The sequence below is a fragment of the Mobula hypostoma genome, chromosome 2, assembly GCF_963921235.1.
Source record: "Mobula hypostoma chromosome 2, sMobHyp1.1, whole genome shotgun sequence".
Taxonomy (NCBI): Eukaryota; Metazoa; Chordata; class Chondrichthyes; order Myliobatiformes; family Myliobatidae; genus Mobula; species Mobula hypostoma.
Window position 1 is genome coordinate 138,336,761 of NC_086098.1, and position 23,433 is coordinate 138,360,193.

Below are 23,433 nucleotides of genomic sequence, written 5' to 3' on the forward strand. Positions count from 1 at the left end.
CCGGAACCCAGTGATGGTCCTCATCCCACTCCAGACCTCTCTCATGTTGTTCTGCTGGAGTTTCCACTCAAGCTTCCTCCTGTACCTGTCTTTAGCCTCCCTGATCCTGGCTTTCAGGTCCCTCTGTATTGCCCTCAGCTCCTCCTTATTTCCATCTCTAAACACCCTCTATATGCCTGGTCACCTCCTCAAAGTACTCTTAGACATGATCTGCCCCTCACAAAGCCATGGTCTTGTTAGACATGATCTGCCCTTCACAAAGCCATGCTGACTGTCCCTGATCAGACCATAATTCTCTAAATGCCCATAGATCCTATCTCTAAGAATCTTTTCCAACAGCTTTCCCACCACAGACATAAGGCTCACTGGTCTATAATTACCCAGACTATCCCTACTACCTTGTTTGAACAAGGGGACAACAGTCGCCTCCCTCCAATCCTCTGGTACCATTCCCATGGACAACGAGGACATAAAGATCCTAGCCAGAGGCTCAGCAATCTCTTCTGTCACCTTGTGGAGCAGTCTGGGGAATATTCTGTCAGGCCCCGGGGACTTATCCGTCCTAATGTATTTTAACAACTCCAACACCTCCTCTCCCTTAATATCAACATGCTCCAGAACATCAACCTCACTCATATTGTCCTCACTGTCATCAAGTTCCCTCTCATTGGTGAATACCGAAGAGAAGTATTCATTGAGGACCTCGCTCACTTCCACCGCCTCCAGGCACATCTTCCCACCTTTATCTCTAATTGGTCCTATCTTCACTCCTGTCATCCTTTTGTTCTTCAGAAAATTGAAGAATGCCTTGGGGTTTTCCTTTACCCTACTCACCAAGGCCTTCTCATGCCCCCTTCTTGCTCTCCTCAGCTCCTTCTTAAGCTCCTTTCTTGCTTCCCTATATTCCTCAATAGACCCATCTGATCCTTGCTTCCTAAACCTCATGTATGCTGCCTTCTTCCACCTGACTAGATTCTCCACCTCACTTGTCACCCATGGTTCCTTCACCCTACCATTCTTTATCTTCCTCACCGGGACAAATTTATCCCTAACATCCTGCAAGAGATCCCTAAACATTGACCACATGTCCATAGTACATCTCCCTGCAAAAACTTCATCCCAATTCACACCCGCAAGTTCTAGCCTTATAGCCTCATAATTTGCTCTTCCCCAATTAAAAATTTTCCTGTCCTCTCTGATTCTATCCTTTTCCATGATAATGTTAAAGGCCAGGGAGCAGTGGTTACTGTCCCCCAGATACTCACCCACTGAGAGATCTGTGACCTGACCCAGTTCATTACCTAGAACTAGATCTAGTATGGCATTCCCCCTAGTTGGCCTGTCCACATACTGTGACAGGAATCTGTCCTGGACACACTTAACGAACTCTGCCCCATCTAAACCCCTGGAACTAATCAGGTGCCAATCAATATAGGGAAGTTGAAGTCACCCATGATAACAACCCTGTTATTTTTGCACGTTTCCTAAATCTGCCTCCCAATCTGCTCCTCTGTATCTCTGCTGCTACCAGGGGGCCTATAGAATACTCCCAATAGAGTAACTGCTCCCTTCCTATTCCTGACTTCTACCCATACTGACTCAAAAGAGGATCCTGCTACATTACCCACCCTTTCTGTAGCTGTAATAGTATCCCTGACAAGTAATGCCACCCCTCCTCCCCTTTCCCCCCCTCTCTATCCCTTTTAAAGCACTGAAATCCAGGAATATTGAGAATCCATTTCTGCCCTGGTGCCAGCCAAGTCTCTGTAATAGCCACTACATCACGATTCCATGTATGTATCCAAGCTCTCAGTTCATCACCTTTGTTCCTGATGCTTCTTGCATTGAGGTACATGAACTTTAGCCTTTCTACCTTACTGTCTTTACACCGTTTATTCTGCTTCTCTTTCCTCAAAGCCTCTTTATATGTTAGATCTGGTTTTACTCCATGTACTATACTTGCAGTTCTCTCATGACCTTTATCTTCCTCCACCTCAGTATCTGCTCTTACACTCTGGTTCCCCTCCCCCTGCAAATCTAGTTTAACCCCACCCCCCGGAGCAGCACTAGCAAACCTTCCTGCAAGGATGTTAGTCCCCCTCCAGTTCAGGTGCAACCCGTCCCATTGGAACAGGACCCACCTTCCCTGGAACAAAGCCCAATTGTCCAGAAACATGAAGCCCTCCCTCCTGCACCAACCCCTTAGCCACGTATTTAGCTGCATTATCTTCCTATTTCTAGCCTCACTAGCATGTGGTATGGGCAGCAATCCTGAGATTGCAACCCTGGAGGTCCTGTCCTTCAACTTTGCACCTAACTCCCTAAACTCTCTTTGCAGAACCTCCTCCTCCTTCCTATCGACGTCATTGGTCCCTACATGGACCACGACACCTGGCTACTCACCCTCCCTCTTCAGAATACTGAGAACTCGATCCGAGATATCGCGGACCCTGGCACCAGGGAGGCAACAGACCATCCGGGACTCTCGATCTCTTCCACAGATCCTCTTATCTGTCCCCCTAACTATTGAATCCCCTATCACTACTGCTCTCCTCTTTTCCCTCCTTCCCTTCTGAGCTGAGGGTCCTGTCTCGGTGGCAGTGTTGTGCCCTACCATCATTCCCAATTGGCTGATCCCTCTCACTTCAAGGTCCCTCAAACATTCTTGTTGGGCCCTGCTGTACTGCTTCTCTGAGCTTCAACATCAATCCCAGGATAGTGGTCAACCCTGTCACGCCTTGCAGATCTATGTAGTCTTACTTTCTAGCCTTTGAAGTCATTGCTGCTTTAATCCTTGCTTCAGCTTCTGTGCTGGCTTACTTTCTGTTCTGTAATTAAAATAAACAATATTATTTAAAACATACGACAGTCTAAAACATTAAAGTAATGAAATATGCCTAGTTTTTCTTTGGCAGATTTAAATCAGATTATTCTTAATTTCCAGTTAATTTAAAAGCCTCGCAAAAGCCTCTTAATTTTATTGAATCCTCCTGCAGTTGTATGAATTAATTTGCAAAATACGCTCAGCCTGTTTCCCCACCAGCGAGTCATTAATCTAATAATGCACTCTGCCTTTCTTTCGGTAGCTCATCTTGCAATAGCCAGGTTGCATTGCTTTTTTAAAATTAAATTTGCTTTTGTATGTGAGTGAATGAAAGACCTATTGCTATTTAATGGAGAAAATTCATGGCTATTACTGTTATTTAACCAATTAAAATTCTCAGGATACATTACATTGTTTCAACTCCCCATAGAAATGTAAACAGGTTCCTGAACCCCAACTAACTTTGCAGAAGGTAACTTTCCAGAGAATTGTGAAGCAGCACACTAACTGATGAATCAGCTATAAGATGCAGAAAAATTAATAGCATTAAGGAATGAATGGCCAATAATAAAGCACAGGATTGACACAAAGCCTTGTGAGACTCCACCTATAGTTCAGTCCATTGCAAACATTTTGGTATTACTACTTATTGCAACATTTACAGAATTTAACATGGGAACTGATGCTCTTTTCTCAATGAGTCAAAATTACATAAACTGCCCACAATGTAAACTACAAGATAGCAGGATAAGGGAAATATCAGGTTCCTCTCCCTGGTCTAAATCCCCAGTGCTCAGCCAACACTAGTGGTGGTGGGGGGCACAGCTCCCAGCTCTTCACCAGACTCCTGAAACAGACACTCTTTCTTTTGTAAACACAAGGAAATCTGCAGATGCTGGAATTTCAAGCAACACACACACAAAAAAATGCTGGTGAATGCAGCAGGCCAGGCAGCATCTGTAGGAAGAGGTACAGTCGACGTTTTGGGCCGAGACCCTTCGTCAGGACAAGAGAATGTGATGAATCAAAATGAAGGACTGTCCACGGTGACACTGAGAACCTCAATTATCTTCCTTGAGAGTGGATGGAAGTCCAGCAATGATGCTTGAAAAACCTACCTCCCTTACCATTCTTTTTTTTTTGTTTCACTCTTTTTCTTCGAGTCACTCCAGTACTATGAGTTCTGAGAAAGCTCATTGTGACCGAGGACACAGTCGGGCCGGGACCTTTACCAAAGCTCTCTTCTAACCTTCTGCTCTCTCATTACATTCATCACTGAGACTAGTGGGTGGAGGTGAGTAATATGGTAGGCTTGTGCACTTTTGCCGTTGCCATTGGGCTTCTGACAGAGAATCAAAGTTCCCAGTGCTATCCCAGAAAATTAGCTTCATTTTGATCAATCACAAGCCGAGGATACCCATGAGTTATATTTTTTTCATGCATGTTTTGAAGTGTTTTCTCTGCGCTGTCAGCAATCTCTTACCATGATAATAAAGGCCGGAGTGCCTGTTTTGGAGATGGTGTCAGACATATGAACAATATAGCCCACTCAGAGCAGACTGGGAGTCTAGTCCTGAGGATCTGGGAGGAGACATTGACATTGGTTTACATTACCACCACAATCAGAGCGAGAGAACAAATACCGAATGAATCACCTCACACCGGCATTGAATTTGGCCAGAGGACTGTGCAAAAAATTCTCACTAATGTTTAAATCTGTGAGAGCTGCCCTGCAAACTAGGGAAGCAAAAACTTCCATCATTTTGAATGCCCAACTCTGTGTGTCAGAGCCATAATCAGAGAGTACAAACGACAGTAACCATTAAAGACCAACAAGGACTAGCCTTCAACCCATCTCCAAATACCACACACCAGCAGTAATTACACAGCCAGCTGCATAAACATTACTCTCTGTGAAGGGAGAAAACTACTGATCACAGCAGAAATTTGCTTAAGACACATATTTTGGAAACTATTGACTTTACAATGCCACCAAAACTGACGATGTAGTTGGCAGCAATGAGGGTTATCTAACTTTACAAGGGAGTCCACATCAACTTGGGAGGTTGGACTAGAGAATGGTAAATCGAATTTAGATAAGTGCAGGATGTTTCACTTTAGCAAGTTAAACTTGGACAAGATATACTACTTTGTACTTGTATGTCCAGGTCCCACTGGTTCTACAAGACTTTGCAGGGCTCAACCATTTACTTTAATTGTAGGGCCACAGATCGTGTTGTAGAACAGAAGGGCGAGCGAGGGGTACAGGTAGAAGGTTCCCTGAAAGGGGGGTTACGGTAGACACGGTGGGATATAAGGTGTTCGGCACAATTGCCTCCATTGGTCAGTTCACTGAGTACGAGTGTTGCACTGTCATTTTACAGGTGTCAGCTTAAAACTTCACTTGGGAACATTATTTGCTGTTCTCGTTGCCTGAGTATGGGACGGATGTCATTAAGCTGGAAATGATGGAGAAAAGATTAAAAGTTCCAAATAGATTTATTATCAAAGTACATATATGCCACCATATACAACTCTGAGATTCATTTTCTTGTGGGCATACTCAATAAATCAATAATAGGATAATAACCATAATAGAATCAACAAAAGAGCTCACCAACTTGGGCCTTCAATCAGTGTGCAAAAGACAACAAGCTCTGCAAATACAAAAATAAATAATAATAATAAATAAATAAGCAATAAATATTGAGAAAATGAGATGAAGAATCATTGAAAGTGAGTCCATTGGTTGTGGGAACACTTCAATGATGGGGCGAGTGAAGTTGAATGCAGTTATCTCCTTTGGTTCAAGAGCCTGATGGCTGAGGGGTAGTAACTGTTCCTGAACCTGGTGGTGTGAGTCCGGACCAGTTGTACAGGCACCAGATCTCCTCTCCCCGGGCCCTGACTTCTCCTTTCAGCACCCAAAGCGATCCTGGGCCAGCTGTATGGGCATCAGAACTCCATCTGCAACGATTCGGCAACACTACATCTTGCCTCATTCCCCAAACTCGTCCTGCCATTACTCATCCCTTCACTGTTTGTGGTGATAATTTAAAAGAATTTACCTCAGAAAAGGTATTTTTAGAGGTGTTTTTAGTCAGATTTCTTAGCTTTTTGACCACACATATCTGGCAGCGCCACCTTAACCAGAGGTTCAGCTTGAAGTTTGTCAAGGTTTCAGCAGTATGTTAACAGGACTAGAAAGTAAAATTATAAGGAAAAGACTGGCCTTTTTTTCTTGGAGCAAGGAAGCTGGAGAGATGACTGCAGAGGGGTATATAAAATCACAAGGGGCACAGATAAGCTGAATAAGTTTTATTCCCAGGTAGGGGAGTTTAAAACTAGAGGACATAGGTTTAAGATAGTGCTACTGAAGATGGGTGACAAGTAATGCGGTTCATAAAGCAAGAAATACTTTATTAATAGCCCGTCTCTAGCGCACAGAAGATCATCGGGACACAGCTCCCAGCCCTGGAGGACACCTACAGTTCTCGCTGCCTAAGGAAAGCTACAAGCATCTGTAAGGACAATACGCACCCAGGCAATCATCTGTCTGAACTTCTTCCATCTGGCAGACGTTATAAGATTTTCTATGCCTGCACCTCCAGACTGAAAAATAGCTTTTTTCCCCAGAGCTATAATTGCTCTGAACCAATTGATCAAGCATCATCCATAAATGTGTTACATTGCTACTTTAATACTGGTTTTATGGCTGTCATGCATCTGAGTTGCCCTTTTGTACTGCTGGACATTGCTTGTACTGGCTGGTTACTTGATTTTATTTACCGTTTATTTATTTTATTTGTTGTTTTATAGCATTGAGTATGAGAGTTGCAAACTCATTTTCGCTGTATTGGTGCATGACAAATTGTACTATGCAATGACAATAAAGATATTTCATCCTTTCATCCTTCATCCTTTTTCTGTGGAAAATTGTGGTAAACAGTCAGTGCAAACAATGAAGAGGCGAGTGAAGGTGAGGCTGACCTGAGGGTCAAGGCGTGCGTGCGCGATGCAAAGTCGGAGCGAGGTCAAGCCATGTTCAAGGAGAAGGGATCAGCACGGCATGGTCAAAACGGAGTCGGTAGGTTCCAAGCGGTGAAAAGGAGTTTTTGGAGCCCGCCCACCCAAACTGAGAGGGAGGTCTGATTGATCGAAGCGCCAGGCCGATCTGGAAAGGTCAGGTACAGACCAACACACGGCGCACGGCGGTGGGGTCCTGGCCCAGAGCTTACTAAAATAACGGGGCCTGGGAACGACCTGGTGTTTGGACCATTTAAATGCCTGTTCAGATGGATTGAAAAGGCAGGGTATCTTTGAATGTTGAATGTAAACTATGCATTTTAACCATTAAAAATATACTTTATCACCTTTGTACCTAAAATGTATAAAAACCTGATGCACTTTGAGTTTGGAAAAATTCTTCCATCAATCCTCCCGTTTGCTTATGTGTACAGAGACCTCTTATGACTACAATTATAGATTCTCTGTGGTTTCATTAAGGTTGTAGCAGCTGCACAGCAGTATGCAGGTGGGGGGGGCAGGTAGCCTTGGAATTTTCACAGTGTCTTATGGAATCATGGCTGAGGAAACTTGATTACCAACAACCATCTTCTCTAGATGATGATTGAGACCTCTCAGCTGGTGTGAGGGACATTCGAAAATATACTGCTCCTCCCAAATTTGATACACGAGTGACTCAAGGGTATTTACATTGAGGGCAGAGTCACGATTGAGGATTTTTTTTTGAATTGCACCCTGCCGAAGGCAGTGACTGCCTTTGTCCTTGATGGGCTTCTCTTCATTGTTAGTTCTTAGTAAGGTGGGTTCATGGATGCTGAGGTCTTGGTAGAATGAAAATTCTTCATATGTAATTATCACCAAAGAAGGGTCTCGTCTTGAAATGTTGCCTGTTTATTCATTTCCATAGATGCTGCCTGACCTGCTGAGTTCCTCCAGAATTTGGTGTGTTGTTATGGAGAAGAATAATTGCTCTGGATTTCCAGGATCTGGAGAATCACTTGTATTTATGGTAGAGTAAGATTAATGTTACATCTCAATTAAACAAGAAGGCCAGTGGAGGACTTTTGTTCAGTTCTCTGTTTATTGATATAAAGCAGGCTGAGTACAACGAAGTGCAGGCTATTTGTACAATAGATGGAACTTATGTTAACTTCATGGACTGCATTTAGTTGTTTTTAAAATTCCAAACACAGTGGATTCCAGTTAATTGGGCTATTGGTTAATCGGCGCAGCTGCTTATTTAGGACAACTCTTAAAGAATAAAACAAATCAAGAAAATAGTCGGAATTCCCTTTGTTCATTTGGGACACTATGCCACTTAATTGGGACAGGAGACTGTTGCTGAACAGCTTCTAACTAGCGTCAGTTGCGTGCACATTGTGTGGCCATTAGACACTACATCGTGCTTAGAGCAAACACTTTTTAAATAGTGTCAATTGTGGGTGTTTGTGTTCAAAAAGCAGTGACTTTTGCCACTGATAGGTAGCGGGAAATAAGCAATAAGACAACTCAGACTATTTTGCGCACTGCGGTTTCAAGCATTCGGGCTTGGAGATGCCAGAAACAGACAGGAGGGAAAAATAAACGTTTGCATTACTTCAACAAGCTAGGCACTACGGAAAATTTGAAGGTATTGACAATCATCTTGAATGTTACAATGAAAATGAAAATTTGGAGGATGCATTTGTCAAAAGCATTGTTTGAAGGCAGTCCATTATCTGTGCTGATTTTGTTCATTTACAGTCAATTAAAAGAACATGGTAGGTTTCACCAATAATTAGTAACCAAAACCAAATTTTATCATACTGTCGTAGTTTTGGTAGTGATTTAATTTGTGCCATATTTCATTTAAATGCATAATTTGTTACTCAACTAAACAGTAGTTTGTCTCTTTTTAAGTACCATTTTAACTATCTTCATGAAACAATGGCTAATTGAGGCAGCCGTTTGGGTCAAAATGTATTGGTCCCAGTGTGTCCCAGTTAACTGGACTCCATTGTATATTGCTATAACACAATGTGAAGACCATAAAATATAGGAACAGAATTAGGCCATTCATCCCATTGAGTCTGCTCTACCATTTCATCGTGGCTGTATTTCTCAACTCCATTGTCCTGACTTCTTCCTGTAACCCTTAATCCCTTTACCAATCAATCCCTACCTTAAATATACCCAGTGACAAAGCCTCCACAGCTGTCTGTGGCAATGAATTTCACAGATTCACCACACTTTGGCTAAAGAATTCCTCCTCATTCTGTCCTAAAGGGACGTCTCTTTATTTTGAGGCCCAATCCTCAGATCCTGGACTTCCCACCTAATGGAAACATCCTCTCCTGCCCACTCTGTCCAGGACTTTCAATATCCCTGAGATCCTCAGAGAGTTTCAATGAGGTTCACCCCATCCCACCCCACCCCATCCTTCTGAATTCCATCAAATACAGGCCCAGCGACATGAAATTATCATATTTCCAGCTTTTCATTCTTGGGATCATTCTTGTCATCACACCTGGATCCTCTCCAGGGCCACTGAATCCTTCTAGATACGGGGCCAAAAATAGCTCACAGTAATCCAAATGCAGTCTGACCAAAGCCTTAGAAAGCCTCAGCATTACATAAATAATCGATAACACCGCATTAACCTTCTTTACTGCTGACTCAAACTGCAATTTAACCTTGACAGAATCCTGAACTAGGACTCCCAAGTCCCTTTGCACCCCGATCTCTGAATTTTCTCCCTATTTAGAAAATAGTCCACACCTTTATTCTCCCTACCAGACTGCAAATCCCAGACTCCCTGACGTTGTATCCCATCTGCCACTATTTGCCCACTCTCCTAACCTATCCAAGTCCTTCCTCCACAACACTAGCTTGGCCACAATGCCTTAAGTTCCTTCATTCCAATACTAATGAATAAAGTGAAAAGTTGCAGTCCCAACACCGCAGCCTGTGTTGTTAGATCATAGCATGAATTCAAAATCATTAGGTATGTAGCAGATTAATGACATAAATTGTGAGATCCAGTATATCAGAGCACTAATGTAATATACAGTACTGTGCAAAAGTCTCAGGCACATTTATATAGATTGGACTTCTACACAGTACTGTAGTCATTTTATGTATTGTAGTGTAACTCCTACAAAAAATAGCACATTTCACGGCATATAAGAGTGATGATAAACCTGATTCTGATGTGGGTCTCTATTGTGGAAGGGGGCAGGGAGAGGGGAATCATGGCTGGGAAATGGGAGGGAACGGGAAAGGAGCGGGAAGCACCAGAGAGATATACTGTAATGATCAACAAGCCAATTATTTGGAATCAAATGATCGTGCCTGGTGTCTCAGGGCTGGGTGTTTCTGTACTGTGCAAAAAGTTTTAAGCACCCTAACTATATATACGTATGGGCCTAAAACTTTTGCATAGTACAGTAATTCTATAGGTACTGTGCATATACTGCATCTTGACTAATCCAAACTGCAGATTTCTAGCGCTAATTACAGTAGTTTTGCATTTTAATCACATGGAGATGAGTAATAATCAAAGTTCAGTAGCAGCTGGATGACATTCTGTTGGGAAATTGAAGGACCAATGGCTTGCAACTGGCTTACTTTAATGTAATTTCTTCGACAGCATCTGCAAGCTTCTGGTACTGCTTCAGATCATTGTAGATGTGTACAGAAATTCGAACATACAACTTTCCTCCCAGAGCTTTGATGGGCACCTGGTTATAAATGAGATGCAGCAAAACGCATCAGTACACAAACAAAAATCTGCTTCAAAGTAGAACAGATTGCCAAGGTTTCTGACGTAAATGTGATCTGGTGCGGAGTAAGTCTTTCCGGCCCCTTCGAGCCACGCCACCCCAGCACACCCCGACAACCCCGATTAACTCCAACCCAATCACGGCACAAGTGACAATGACCAACTAACCCACCCAGTATGTCTTTGAACTGTGGGAGGAAACCAGAGCACGTGGGGAAAACCCACAGGGAAGACGTACAGAGGCTCCTTATAGATTGGACTCTGAACTCCAACACCTTGAGTTGTAATAGCTTTGCGCTAACAACCATACTCTTTCACTTTGCATGAATCATTTGAAAAAACACACATCTAAATACCAGTATAAGCATTTCTGCATCAACATCTGTCCGTTCCTAAATTTGCACGTGAGCTATAAACCTAAATCATGGTTAAGCGAAAGCATGACCCATATCCATGTTAATGCATTGGGAAGTACAATGGCAATGGACTGTCCCCCCAGACTTACCGAAGGAAAAACTAAAATTTCCCAACACAAAGGCCGGGAAAGAGAAATGAATGGAATGCCAAACTTGCTTTTGCAGCAGTCAAAAGCTTGGCAATTATATTCGGATGAAGGATAAAGCTACATAATTAATCTAAAATTAGTGTAGATTTTCTAGGAAGGGAAGAATTTAAACCCAATTAATTGCTGACCAGGTTTAGACTGGCTTCTGGAGGATGTAATTCTAACCTGATTGCAATTTTTGTAGCAGAAACAAGAAACTGCAATGGTTCTTCAAATTTTTACTGGGTTATAAATGCAGACTTACAGTTTCATCCTCAAATTTACAAGGACTTCAAAAGTTTGAGCACAGAGGGAGTAATGTTCTGAGCCGCGTATATTTCAGCGCAAGAAGTATTGCAGGAATGGCAGATGAGCTCAGGGCATGGATCAACACATGGAATTGATATTGTAGCCATTGGTGAGACTTGGTTGCAGGAGGGGCAGGACTGGCAGCTCAGTATTCCAGGGTTTCATTGTTTTAGACATGATGGAGTGAGAGGGATTAAAGGGGGCAGGGGTGGCATTACTAGTCAGGGAAAATGTCATGGCAGTGTTCCGTCAGCACAGACTGGAGAACCCGTCTATTGAGAAAGGTATGACCATGTTAATGAGGCTATATTACAGACCATCCAACAGACTGAGAGATTTAGAGGAACAAATTTGTAGAGAAATTGCAGACTTTTGCAAGAGAAACATAGGTTTGTGATAGTGGGTGATTTTAACTTTCCACAAATTGACTGGGATTCCCATACTGTAAAAGGGCTTGCTGGGATAGATTTTGCTAAGTGTGTCCAGGAAAGTTTCCTTAATCAGTATATAGAAGTCGCAACAAGAGAGTGTGCAATACTTTATCTGCTATTAGGGAATGAGACAGGGCAGGTGAGAGGAGCTTGTGTAGGGGAACACTTTGCATCTTAGGATCATAACACCTTTAGCTTCAAAGTAAATATTGAAAAAGATAGGTCTGATCCGCTGGTTGAGATTCTAAATTGGAGAAAGACCAATTTTGATAGTATCAGAATGGACCTAGCAAATGTGGATTGGGACAAGTTGTTTTCTGGTAAAGGTGTACTTGGTAAATGGGAGGCCTTCAAAAGTGAAATTTTGAGAGTACAAGGCTTGTGTGTGCCTGTCAGAATAAAAGGTTCAGGAAACTTCGGTTTTCAAGATTTATTGAAGCCCTGATTAAAAAAAAAAGATGCATAGCAAGTATAGGCAAGTAAGAACAAATGAGATACTTATGGAGTATAAGAAATGCAAGAGAACACGCAAGAAAGAAATCAGGAGGGCTAAAAGAAGGCATGAGGTTGCCCTAGCAGACCCAAGGTGAAAGAAAATCCCAAGGGATTCTACATGTATATTAAGAACAAAAGGATTGCAAGGGACAAAACTGGTCCTCTGGAAGATCAGAATGGTATCTATGCGCGGAGTGGAAAGGGATGGGGGATATTTTGTTTCTGTATTTATTCGGGAGGCAGACACAGAGCCGAGAGGTGAGGCAAAGCAGCAGCAAGTTCGTGGACCCTGCACAGATTAGACAGGAGGAGGTGTTTGCTGTCTTGAGGCAAATTAGGGTGGATAGATCCCGAGGGCTTGACAAAGTGTCCCCTCAGACCCTGTGGGGAGGGAGGTGCAGAAATTGCAAGGACCCTAGCACAGATATTTAGGTCATCCTTAGTGACAGGTGAGGTACCAGAGGATTGGAGGATAACTAATGTTGTTCCGTTGTTTAAGAAAGGCTCTAAAAATAAACCAACAATTTATAGGTGGGTGAGCCTGATATCAGTAGTGGGGAAGTTATTGGAAAGTATTCTAAGGGACCAGATAGTATGAGAATTTGCACAGACATGGACTGATTAGGGACAGTCAGCATGGCTTTGTGCAAGGTAGGTCATGTCCAACCAATCTCAGAGAGCTTTTTGAGGGAATTATCAAGAAAATTGATGAAGGCAAGGCAGTGGATGTTGACTACATGGACATTAGCAAGGCTTTTGGCAAGGTCCCACATAGGAGGTTGGTCAAGAACGTTCAATCACTTGGCATTCAAGAGGAGGTAGTAAATTGGATTAGACATTGGTTGCTTGGGAGAAGTCAGAGTTGGGGTGAGTTGATCTCCAATCTTAGCAATTTATTTGCAAACATTCCATCACTATAAGAGGAGACATCATCAGTGTGCTGTCAATTGTGGTGTGTCCTCTGAATGCTTCACCTTTATAGACTTATTAATCAACATTGATCATCACTACAGAAATTCAGTTGTGATGTAGGGGAGAAAGTCTCTTTGATGATTGGTTGTGTGATGATCTTCATGTGTTTTGGTCTGGAATCTTGCCCTCATTAGCTCATAAACAGGATCGAGGTCGACATGTCTGTTTACAGGATTGTTTGCAGAAAACCATGGCTCTGGGAATTCTTGTGCATGCTGTGTGTTTGCCTGCACCATGACTTTCACTGACGCCCAGTCAAATATGTGCCCCTCTTTATCTTCATGGACAGAGACTAGGGAGTGTTGCTCACTTGACAGCCAGAGAATGGTAGTAGATGGCTGCCTCTCTCACCGGAGGCCTGTGACTAGTGGAGTGCCACAGGGATCGGTGCTGGCTCCATTGTGGTTTGTCATCTATATCAACGATCTGAATGATAATCTGGCTAACTGGATCAGCGAATTTGCAGATGATACCAAGATAGGGGGTGCAGTAGACAGCAAGGAAGACTATCAGCTTGCAGCAGGATCCGGACCTACTGGATAATGGACTGAAAAATGGCAGATAGAATTTAATGCAGACAAATGTGAGCTGGTGCACTTCAGTAGGAGCAACCAGGGTAGGTCTTACTCAATGAATAGTTGGGCACAAGGAGTGTGAAAGATCAAAGGGATCTGGGAATACAGGTCCGTAATTCTTTGAAATTGGTAGACAGGGTCATAAAGAAAGCCTTTGGCACTTTGGTCTTCATAAATCAAAGTACTGAGTACAGGAGATGGGATATTATGTTGAAGTTGTCTAAGACATTGGTGACGCCAAATTTGGAGTATTGTGCGCAGTTTTGGTCACCTACCTACAGGAAAGATGTAAACAAGGTTGAAAGAGTACAGGGAAAATTTACAAGGAAGTTGCCGGGACTGGAGGACCTGAGTTACAAAGAAAAATTGAATAGTTTGGGACTTGGAACATTGAAGATTGAGGGGAGATTTGATAGAGGTGAACAAAATTATGAGGGGTATAGTTAGGGTAAATGCAAACAGGTTTTTCCCACTGAGATTGAGCGAGTCTACAACTAGAGGTCATGGGTAAAGAGTAAAAGGTGAAAAGTTTAAGGGGAAAATGAAGGGAAACTTCTTCACTCAGAGGATCGTGAGAATGTGGAACAAGCTGCCATTGCAAGTAGTGTATGCAACCTTGATTTCAATGTTTAAGAGAAATTTGGATAGGTACATGGATAATAGGGGTATGGAGGATTATGGTCCCGGTGCAGGTTGATGGGAGTAGGCAGCTTAAGTGGTTTAGCATGGACTAGATGGGCCAAAAGGCCTATTTCTGTGCTGTACTTTTCTATAAGTCTAAGGAGAGGATTACTTAGAAATCCTGGTACTTGGCTCAGTCACAAAAGCTGGGAAATGGACTGTCATTCATAAGCACTGATGTTCTGCTTGACATTGCACATCAACTGCACATTGATCAGTAAGAGGAGGTTCTCATTTATAGTTCCATATTTTTAAATTGTTCCTCGAGTCTTTTGGAATTTTCAGCCCTGTAGCTGCTTTCCTAAATCCATTAATAAGGATATTGATTTGAACGACTGCTGCCTTGTATGTCTTTTCAGTAAGATGGTGAATAGTTACCTCCCCATTTAACCTGTCAATAACATCCTGTAAAGTTACAATTGCAAAGAACTTTTAAGTGAGTTTGCATTGTCTTAAAATGTTGTTTTCCTGGTGGTGATATTTCTCAACAGGCTTGTGGTGAGCACCCATAGGTTTGAACTCCTAACCTGGAGATGTGTTTAAATCCCACAAAGTCATCCAAAGAAATTAAATTCAAGTAGGTAAAAATAATGTGTTAGGTGATGTTTTTTGTATAGTTTCTGGCAAACATTTACTATTTCTCATATATATGTGGCATTTTCCTTTGGTCCAAACCACTTTCAATGATCTCCACTGGAATTTCCATTTTACCAGTCACCTTAGCAACAGAATTGCCTTTACGAACATTTGTACAACTCTGGCCCTCTACCTAATAACAGCCTGCATGTGGACATGATGTGAGAAGTTAGAAACGAATTAGGCCAGCTGAAAACTTGGATGCTAAGACTTTGCTACTGATATAGTACATTGACCTGTCTACCCCAATATTAGACAGGTGACAAATAATTTCCAGTTTTTTGTGATAGAGGAACAATAGAAATTAAGACGGCAATGGGAACCTTACCTCAATGTTAAACTGGCTGTACAGGATATTCTGGATGGTCTCTGCCTGCTCATAATTTGCATAATCACCTTTAAGTAGACGCTCTGGGAGTCGAACACATGCCATAGAACCAAACATTCCTCTTTGGGCCAGTAGTCCAGTTTTCCAACGGTTCACCAGTAAATCCACTGAGCAAAGGTGAACAGATTAATTAGATAAGTAGCACATTTGTAGAGAACCAGAAAAAAGTTCAAAGAAAGCTGTAAAGGCACACTAGAGTAAAACTTCCATTATTAAGGAAGAATGAAACATGGAATTTGATTTTGCATTGAGTAACTGATGCATGTTTTAATTAGCCACACAAGATATTTCAATGTCCAGATTATGCCCCTAAGTGTACTTCAGTGGTACTCAGTTAGATCCTAGACCATTTAAGGGGAAAGGAACATTTTTATTACATGAAGCTAAAACATTTCGGCAATGTGGAAAATATAAACAGAAATTATATGTTGGAATAAAAATTCTTCTGCCAAACCTCAGAATTGCAGTGATTCAATGTATTTTCATCTAACGGATGATTCAGTACTTGTTTTAATGCAGAGATTGTCAGAACATCAAGTGGTTGATGCAACAAAAGACAATGAACTGAACTGACAATGCTATCTTTACCTGAAGCAAATAATTAGTCTTTTAAACAGCTTCTACTGCAATTGCAAGTCAACAAATTCCTATCTTGGTGAACTCTATTTTACGACGGAGATCACTATTTTATGATGGAAATCACTATTTTACCATGGACTCCACTATTTTACAATGGCGACCACTATTTTACTTCAGATATCACTGTTTTACTATGGAGATAACTATTTTGCAACAGAGACCACTACTTTATGACAGTGATTACAACGGAGACTAACATCTTACGTTGGAGACCAGATTTAGGCAGCTGTCTTTCCCATGAAATATGGTATGTACTTGCTGTAATGTATAGATCTAATCCTTTTAGAGCAATGACTCCTCTTAGCACTATGTACGATCTGTTGTCTGTGCATGCACATTGTTTTCTCTCTCACTGCATTGTGAATACACCAGTTAAAGCCACCTCCAGTGTGTGTGCTTTTAATTAATCGATATGTGGTTGTGCACAGACACAACAAATTGGTGACAAGTACAAACCTGAATGTCAGAAAATATCACAAAGTGCATTGTCAGTTACGGGACAAAACGACGCAAGGAAAGAGTTAAGCAGGATGGAAGGCCGTCACAGAGACTAACAAAGGGACGCGTGAGTACAGCCCAGCACACTGTGAAAGATGTGCAACTAGTTTAATTTAAAATGAAAATAATCTGTCGTGAAAGTTAACTAATTAGATAGTGCTAATGAAGACTGAGAGTCATATATTGAGGGTTGAACTGTATTGTAACGTGAACAATGTGAAGGAGCAAAAGAAAGCACCCACTCTTCCTAGCTTGATGGGTCCAAGAACGTACAGTCTCTTACGCAACTTAGTAACCCCTGAAAAGCCTGAAAGCAAGATGTTTGACCTAATTGGTATAATTTTACAAAATCACTTGAGCGCTAAACCACTGGTAATAGCTGAGAGATTTAGATTTTACAAAAGGAACCAGTCAAAGGATAAAAGCATTTCTGAATACATTGCATAAACTTTCCCAGTACTGTGACTTTAGAGATGGAATTTTTAATGCATTAAGGCACAGGCTTGTATGGGCATGCATAGTCAAAGCACGCAGAAGAGGCTACTTTCAGAAAGAGACATAACCTTAAAAATGGGCGTTGACCATTGCAATATCATTGGTGACTGCAGCAAAGGATGCAGCAGAACTACAGAAAAGGAGGTTAGAATGTGAAATGCACAAAATGTCCCTGAATGATGCAAAAAGCCAAACATCTTATCATGACAAATCCTCCCAGAACGCAAATAACTGCTGGTTCAAAGAAAAAGTTTTTAGAAAGTATCATAGACAAGATCATGTAGACAGAGTGTGCAAGTCAAACAAAAAGCACAACGAAAGTGAAAAACCACATCGAGAGAAAAGTTTCACACACAAAACTAAGCAAATGCATAAAGTGACTGAATGTGAAACAGACAACACCGAGTCTGACAAAGGTGAGCTGTCAAACCTAGAACTGCATAGTATTACTGAAGCAGATCGCAAAATCATCTGGATCACAACAAATGTGTCTGGTGTAAAACTGAAAATGGAGCTGGATACAGGGTCAGCATTGTCTATGATTCAGGTTGCTTGGGATTGGAAAATGGACGTGGACTTGGAAAAAAAAGCTTGTGTTTCCCCCAGACATTGCAGCTACAACACTCCGGCCAGACATGGTCCTGTGGTCTACAACATTCAAGCTGGCATATGTTGTGGAATTGACAGTACCATGGGAAGATGGTGTCAAAAAGCTTATGAGAGGAAAAAGACCAAGTACTCTGAACTGGCAACTGAAGCTGCCCAGAATGGCTGGAAGACCAAGATTTTCCCTGTAGAAGTGGCATGCAGGGGATTCGTTGCTACATCTACGACCAGTCTATTGAAGAAGATGGGAGTGAGGGGGTCACTCCCTCCAACAAGCAATCAAGTCCTTGTCAAATGCAGCAGAAGAAAGCAGCAATTGGATTTGGATTAAAAGGAAAGACAACAACTGGGCCGCAAGATGAAGACAGGAGGGTATGGAACTGAGGGGGGTGTATCTGGGACGCCAGGTAGCACCATTGAGTCCTCTGGAGACATCGTGGGCTTATCAACGAAATGTCAAAGAAGGACGGTGCCCACCTGATGACCCCAATGACGTACCTACCCTCCCTCCTTGTCACCACTCCAAACCCACAGCCAATATTGAGAGTGCTAACTTACCATAGGGATTGAAACATCAAGTCCTAATAGCTCTACCAGAGGCTGACTACAACAGACTGTTTTCTAAGCTACCATTAGAGAAGACCTCAGTGATACTAAAGACCTAGAACAGGCAAAAAACGTGTCTCCCAAAGGCAAAGTGAATGTGATGTACAGAGGCCAAACACAGCAGTTAGAGGTTTATATGTTTAAAAGTGGAGGGCTAGTACTTTTCAGACATGAATGGTTGAGTACAATGAAACTAGACTGACACTCCATCAAAGGTCTCAGTGTGGCATCAACGGCAGCCCAGATGGTAGCACTAACCAGAGACTGGCACAGCACTTAATGCTAATGAGACGGTGTTTGAGAGGGGGATTGGTAAACTCAAAGGCATGAAGCCCAGAACTGAGCTGGATGAAACAGTAACACCAAGATTTCATGAAGTGCATCCAGTGCCTTACACACTAGATCCTACTATGGATGCAGAGCTTGGGGGCATCTGGAATTCACTCCAAGGTTGAGTGGAGCGATTGGGCCATGCCCACTGTCCCAGTAATCAAGAAGGGAAGGCTGGGGCTATTTGTATATGTGGGGATTTTAACCCATCAACCCGGCCCGGTGCTACGTACTGTGCAGTATTCACTGCCACAAATAGAAGACATTTTTGCATCTTTGGCAGGTGGGAAGAGATTTTCAAAGATTGACTTGTCACAAGCCTATCTGCAAGTGGAGATCGAGGAGTCAAGCAGGAAGTTCCCTACAATCAACACTCAAAAGGGACTGTTCCAGCATAATCGTCTCGTCTTTAGAGTCGTATCAGCTCCAGCAATTTGGCAAACAGAAATGGACCAAGTGCTTCAAGGTATCCCTGGAACACAATGTTACCCTGATGACATCATTGTGACTGGCAACAATGATGAAGAGCACCTTCACAACCTTGAAAAGTGCTTACCAGGCTGAGTGAGTTTGGTCTGCGCACAAAGAAAGAGGAACGTGAGATTTTCAAGAATGAAACCTCATATTGTGGACATGTCATTGACAAGCAGGGCTTACGTAAGTCACAAGAGAAGAATGAAGAAGTGCTACAGGCACCCAAACCAGAAAATGTGTCACAACTCAGGTCATACTTGGGGCTTGTAAACTACTACTACCAGTTTCTTCCAAACATTGCTACAGTGCTGCACCCATTGAACACACTGTTACAGATGGGAGCAAAGTGGGAATGATCGGAAAGATGTGAAAAAGCTTAAAAAAAAACAAAGAGACTAATAAGATCAGATGAACAGCTCACCCATTATGACTCATCCCTGCCCATCAGAATGGCGTGCAATACTTGCCCTTATGGCACTGGTGCTGTTTTGTCACACACCATAAAAGATTGATCTGAATGTCCGATTGCATTTGCTTCAAGATCACTAATGATTGCAGAACACAACTATGCACAGATCGACCGAGAGGCCCTTAGTCTAGTATGGGAAATAAAGAAGTTCCACCACCATCTCTATGGACAAAAGTTTACGCTAGTGACAGATCACCAGCCCCTTGTGTCCATTTTAAATCCCAGGAAGGGAACTCCGGTGATGACTATACCTGGTTACAATGTTGGGCACTGTTCCGAGGAACCCACTCTTATGACATAGAGTTCAAGGGTACCAAACAACACAGCAATGCTGATGGATTGTCACATCCTCCTCTACTGGCAACTAAAGAAGAAAAGTCGTCATACTGTGACCCAGCTGAAGTGTAGCACACCACATTGGTGGACCGGTTACCAGTAATAAATTCGGAAATACAAAGGGAAACAAGGAATGACCGGAAATTGCCGAAAGTCTATGATGTCACCATGCAAGGATGGCCAGCTCATGGTAACACTATGTTTCCAGAGTTCTCAGCGAGATGAGACCAACTGTTGGTATGTTAAAGAACGTTGATGTGTAGATCTTGTGTTACGGTTCCCTCTAAACTACACCCCAGAGTATTAGAAAATCTGCACGAAGGACACTTGGGTACAGTCAAGATGAAGAGTTTCGCCCAGAGCTATGTGTCATGGCTGTGAACAGATAAACAGGCTGAAGACTTGGCCAAAAGCTGTTCCGGATGCCAAAACATTCAGGCACCATTACATCTGTGGGAGTCGCCGTCTTCACCATGGCAAAGAGTACATATTGACTTTGCTGGGCCATTCATGGACTCCAATGTTCCTGATTTCTGTGGATGCTCATCTGAAGTGGCCACAAGTTATACCAGTGAAGCCAACCACCTCAGCAAAGACTGTGTCTGCCCTGAGGACTATCTTCACCAGAAATGGCTTACCAGAACACATTGTCAGTGACAACGGACCACAATATATGTCAGAAGAATTCCTACTGTTAATGAAGATAAATGGCATCAGTCATTTCAAGTCAACTCCTCACCACCCTGCAAAGAATGGGTTGGCTGAAAGGTTCATCCAAACCTTCAAAAAGTCCATTAAAGCGATGGACAATGAGGACATTTCTCTACAACACAAGGGTGGACAGTTTCCTTTTTGTGTATCAGAACTCTTTTCATGCAACAACAAATCAAACACCTGCAATTCTGTTCATGAACAGGAGCCTGAGATCTTGCATAGACCTCCTGAAACAGAAGGAAGTGCAGAATAAACAGTTCAGCCAGTTGCCAAGTGAAGCAGCAAGCAGCTTCAAGGTTGGGCAGGAAGTCCTAGTGCGTGATTACTGAGAAGACAAGTGGACACCTGGTAGGAAAGCTACAAGAACTGGACCACTGATGTACACAGTGGATGTTGGAGATCAGACATGGAGATGTCAAGTGGACCAACTGCTGGATGCTCAACTGAGGAACGCACCTGAGTCGACTGCATCCAACGAGATGGACACATTACAGTCACCGGACTTAAGGCTGGTTTATACTTCTGCGTCAAATCGACACCGTACTTACGGCGTCGCCGCGAACCCTATGCAGATCCCTATGCTGTAGCCTGACGTGCACCTCTCCCAAAATGTAACTACATGTCGCGGCAAAGCAGACTGCAACAACTGTGATTGGTCCGCTTGGTAGCATCGCATTTCCTCCTACGCTGCAATAGCTTCCCATTGGCCAACTAAAGGGCAGGGAAGGAACTCTGGCTGCAATGTTTTCCATAAAGCTTTACAGACCTCCGAAATTATGGAGGACACATTCCGCTTTTACGAAAAAAGACGCTCGCTTTAAACTTATTTTCCCCAAGAAAGGCTACCATGACCATGAAGCCTTGCACGGGCAGGTGTGTGCGCATGTGCGACGTGCCCGAATTGCAGAGCGACGCAGACACACCAATGCGCAAGTATAAATGCTCACAATGCACGTAGGCCACTTGCGTAGGTTACAGCGTCCATTTGACGCACAAGTATAGATCAGCCTTTACCTCTAATGAACATCACTGACAGCAACTTAATCTTAGACAAGCACCAACCAAACCTGATGATACTCCACAGGTCCAGAGGTGCTATGAGAACGTTGTCATTGACACGACACCTGTCAAATCTGATGCTACTCCACAGGTCCAGGGGTGCTACCCTAAAGAAAGACAGTACCACCCAAAAGACTGACTCTTTAGAATAGTGACATTAGCGATGGATTTTATCGTGAAAGCATGTTTATTTGAATATGGTTTGTGATAGGGAAATTGAATGTTTTGTACATATACAGTTTTATGTTACATTAATCTAAAGGGGAAGTGTAATGTATGGATCTATTTCTTTTAGAGCAATGACCCCCCCCCTCCCCTTTAGCACTACAAATTGATCTGTCGTCTACGCATACGCATTGTTCTTGCTCTCTCTCTCTCTCTCTCACTGCAATGCGAATGCACCAGTTAAAGCCATCTCCAGTGAGCTTGCTTGTACTTAATCAATATGTAGCTGTGCACGGACACAACACTTGCATCAGTTATGATGCACACTTCTAAGATGCTAACATGACAGAAATTATGAATAACACAAGAGCATACAGACCAGAATTTCATCTAGTCTTAAAAACAGAGAGGACATCAGTAGCAGCGCAGATAATGATTTATATTCGCCAGTAGTCTAAAGCAACAATGTTTAGTTTGAATGCAGAAAGAAAACAACTTAGGGAATCACAGAAAACATACGATGAAGGAGGCTATTCAACCCATTGTGTTATGTCAGTCAAAGAAGAGCTCATAAACTTAATCCTTTTTTTCAGTATTTTAAATGTGTAGCCCTGCTAATCATAGCTCTTCAAATAAATATCCAAGTACTGTTTATGTGTTGAATATTTATGAGTGTAATCATCCTTTCAAGGAGTTCCAGATCCTTACTACTGGGAGGAAAAAAACTGTCTCCTCAGCTTCCCTCCACTGTTCAAAAATAAGAGATTTAAAGCAAATCTATGTCTTCTCAGTTTTGAACCCTTTGCTATGAGAAAATGGTCCTCTTTTATTCTATCCAGGCTGTTTGCAAATGCACACACCTCAGTAAATCCTCCTCTCATTATCCTAGAATCCAAAGAACAATAATCTTCGTTTATCCAGTCTTTCATCATAGCTACGATTTTCCAATCCAGATTCAAAGCTTGGCAAAACTCAGTGTCCTCTCACTTCTTTTCAGTAATATTGTGTCCACAACTTTATGCAGTATTCAAACTATGGACCATAAGATACAGGAGCAGAATTAGGCCATCGCATCTGCTCCACCACTTAAGTATGGCTGATCCATTTTCCCTCTCATCCCCAATCTCCTGCCTTCTCCCCATGCCCTGACGAATCAAGAATCTATCAACCTCTGTCTTAAATATACTCAAAGACTTGGCCTCCACGGCTACTTGTGGCAACAAATTCCACAGATTCACTACTCTCTTGCTAAAGAAATTTCTCCTCATCTTCATTCTAAAATCTTCATTCCTCTCTATTCTAAGGCTGTGTCCTCTGGTCTTAGACTCCCCCACCATAGGAAGCATCCTCTCCATATCCACTCTGTTGAAGCTTTTCAACATTCGATAGGTTTCTTATCTC

The 23,433-nt window shown here is 42.5% G+C and overlaps 1 protein-coding gene across 6 annotated transcripts in view; it reads right to left on the reverse strand.

Annotated features, from left to right (window-relative positions):
- Nucleotides 1-2,210: 2,210 nt before the first annotated feature.
- Nucleotides 2,211-23,433, reverse strand: part of LOC134342520 (uncharacterized) — a 137,293-nt gene continuing 116,070 nt past the window's right edge. For 3 of the 6 annotated variants that reach the window (XM_063040767.1, XM_063040765.1, XM_063040763.1), the window contains 4 exons: nt 15,582-15,748; nt 10,457-10,569; nt 5,442-5,481; nt 3,087-4,405 (listed from right to left, as the gene is read on the reverse strand). In XM_063040767.1, coding sequence (XP_062896837.1) covers nt 5,454-5,481; nt 10,457-10,569; nt 15,582-15,748 — 308 coding nt within the window. In that variant the 3' untranslated portion in view covers nt 3,087-4,405; nt 5,442-5,453. Of the gene's footprint in view, nt 2,829-3,086; nt 4,406-5,441; nt 5,482-10,456; nt 10,570-15,581; nt 15,749-23,433 lie in introns of those variants that run through there. The other 3 variants (XR_010017038.1, XM_063040764.1, XM_063040766.1) reach the window with 3 other exon arrangements.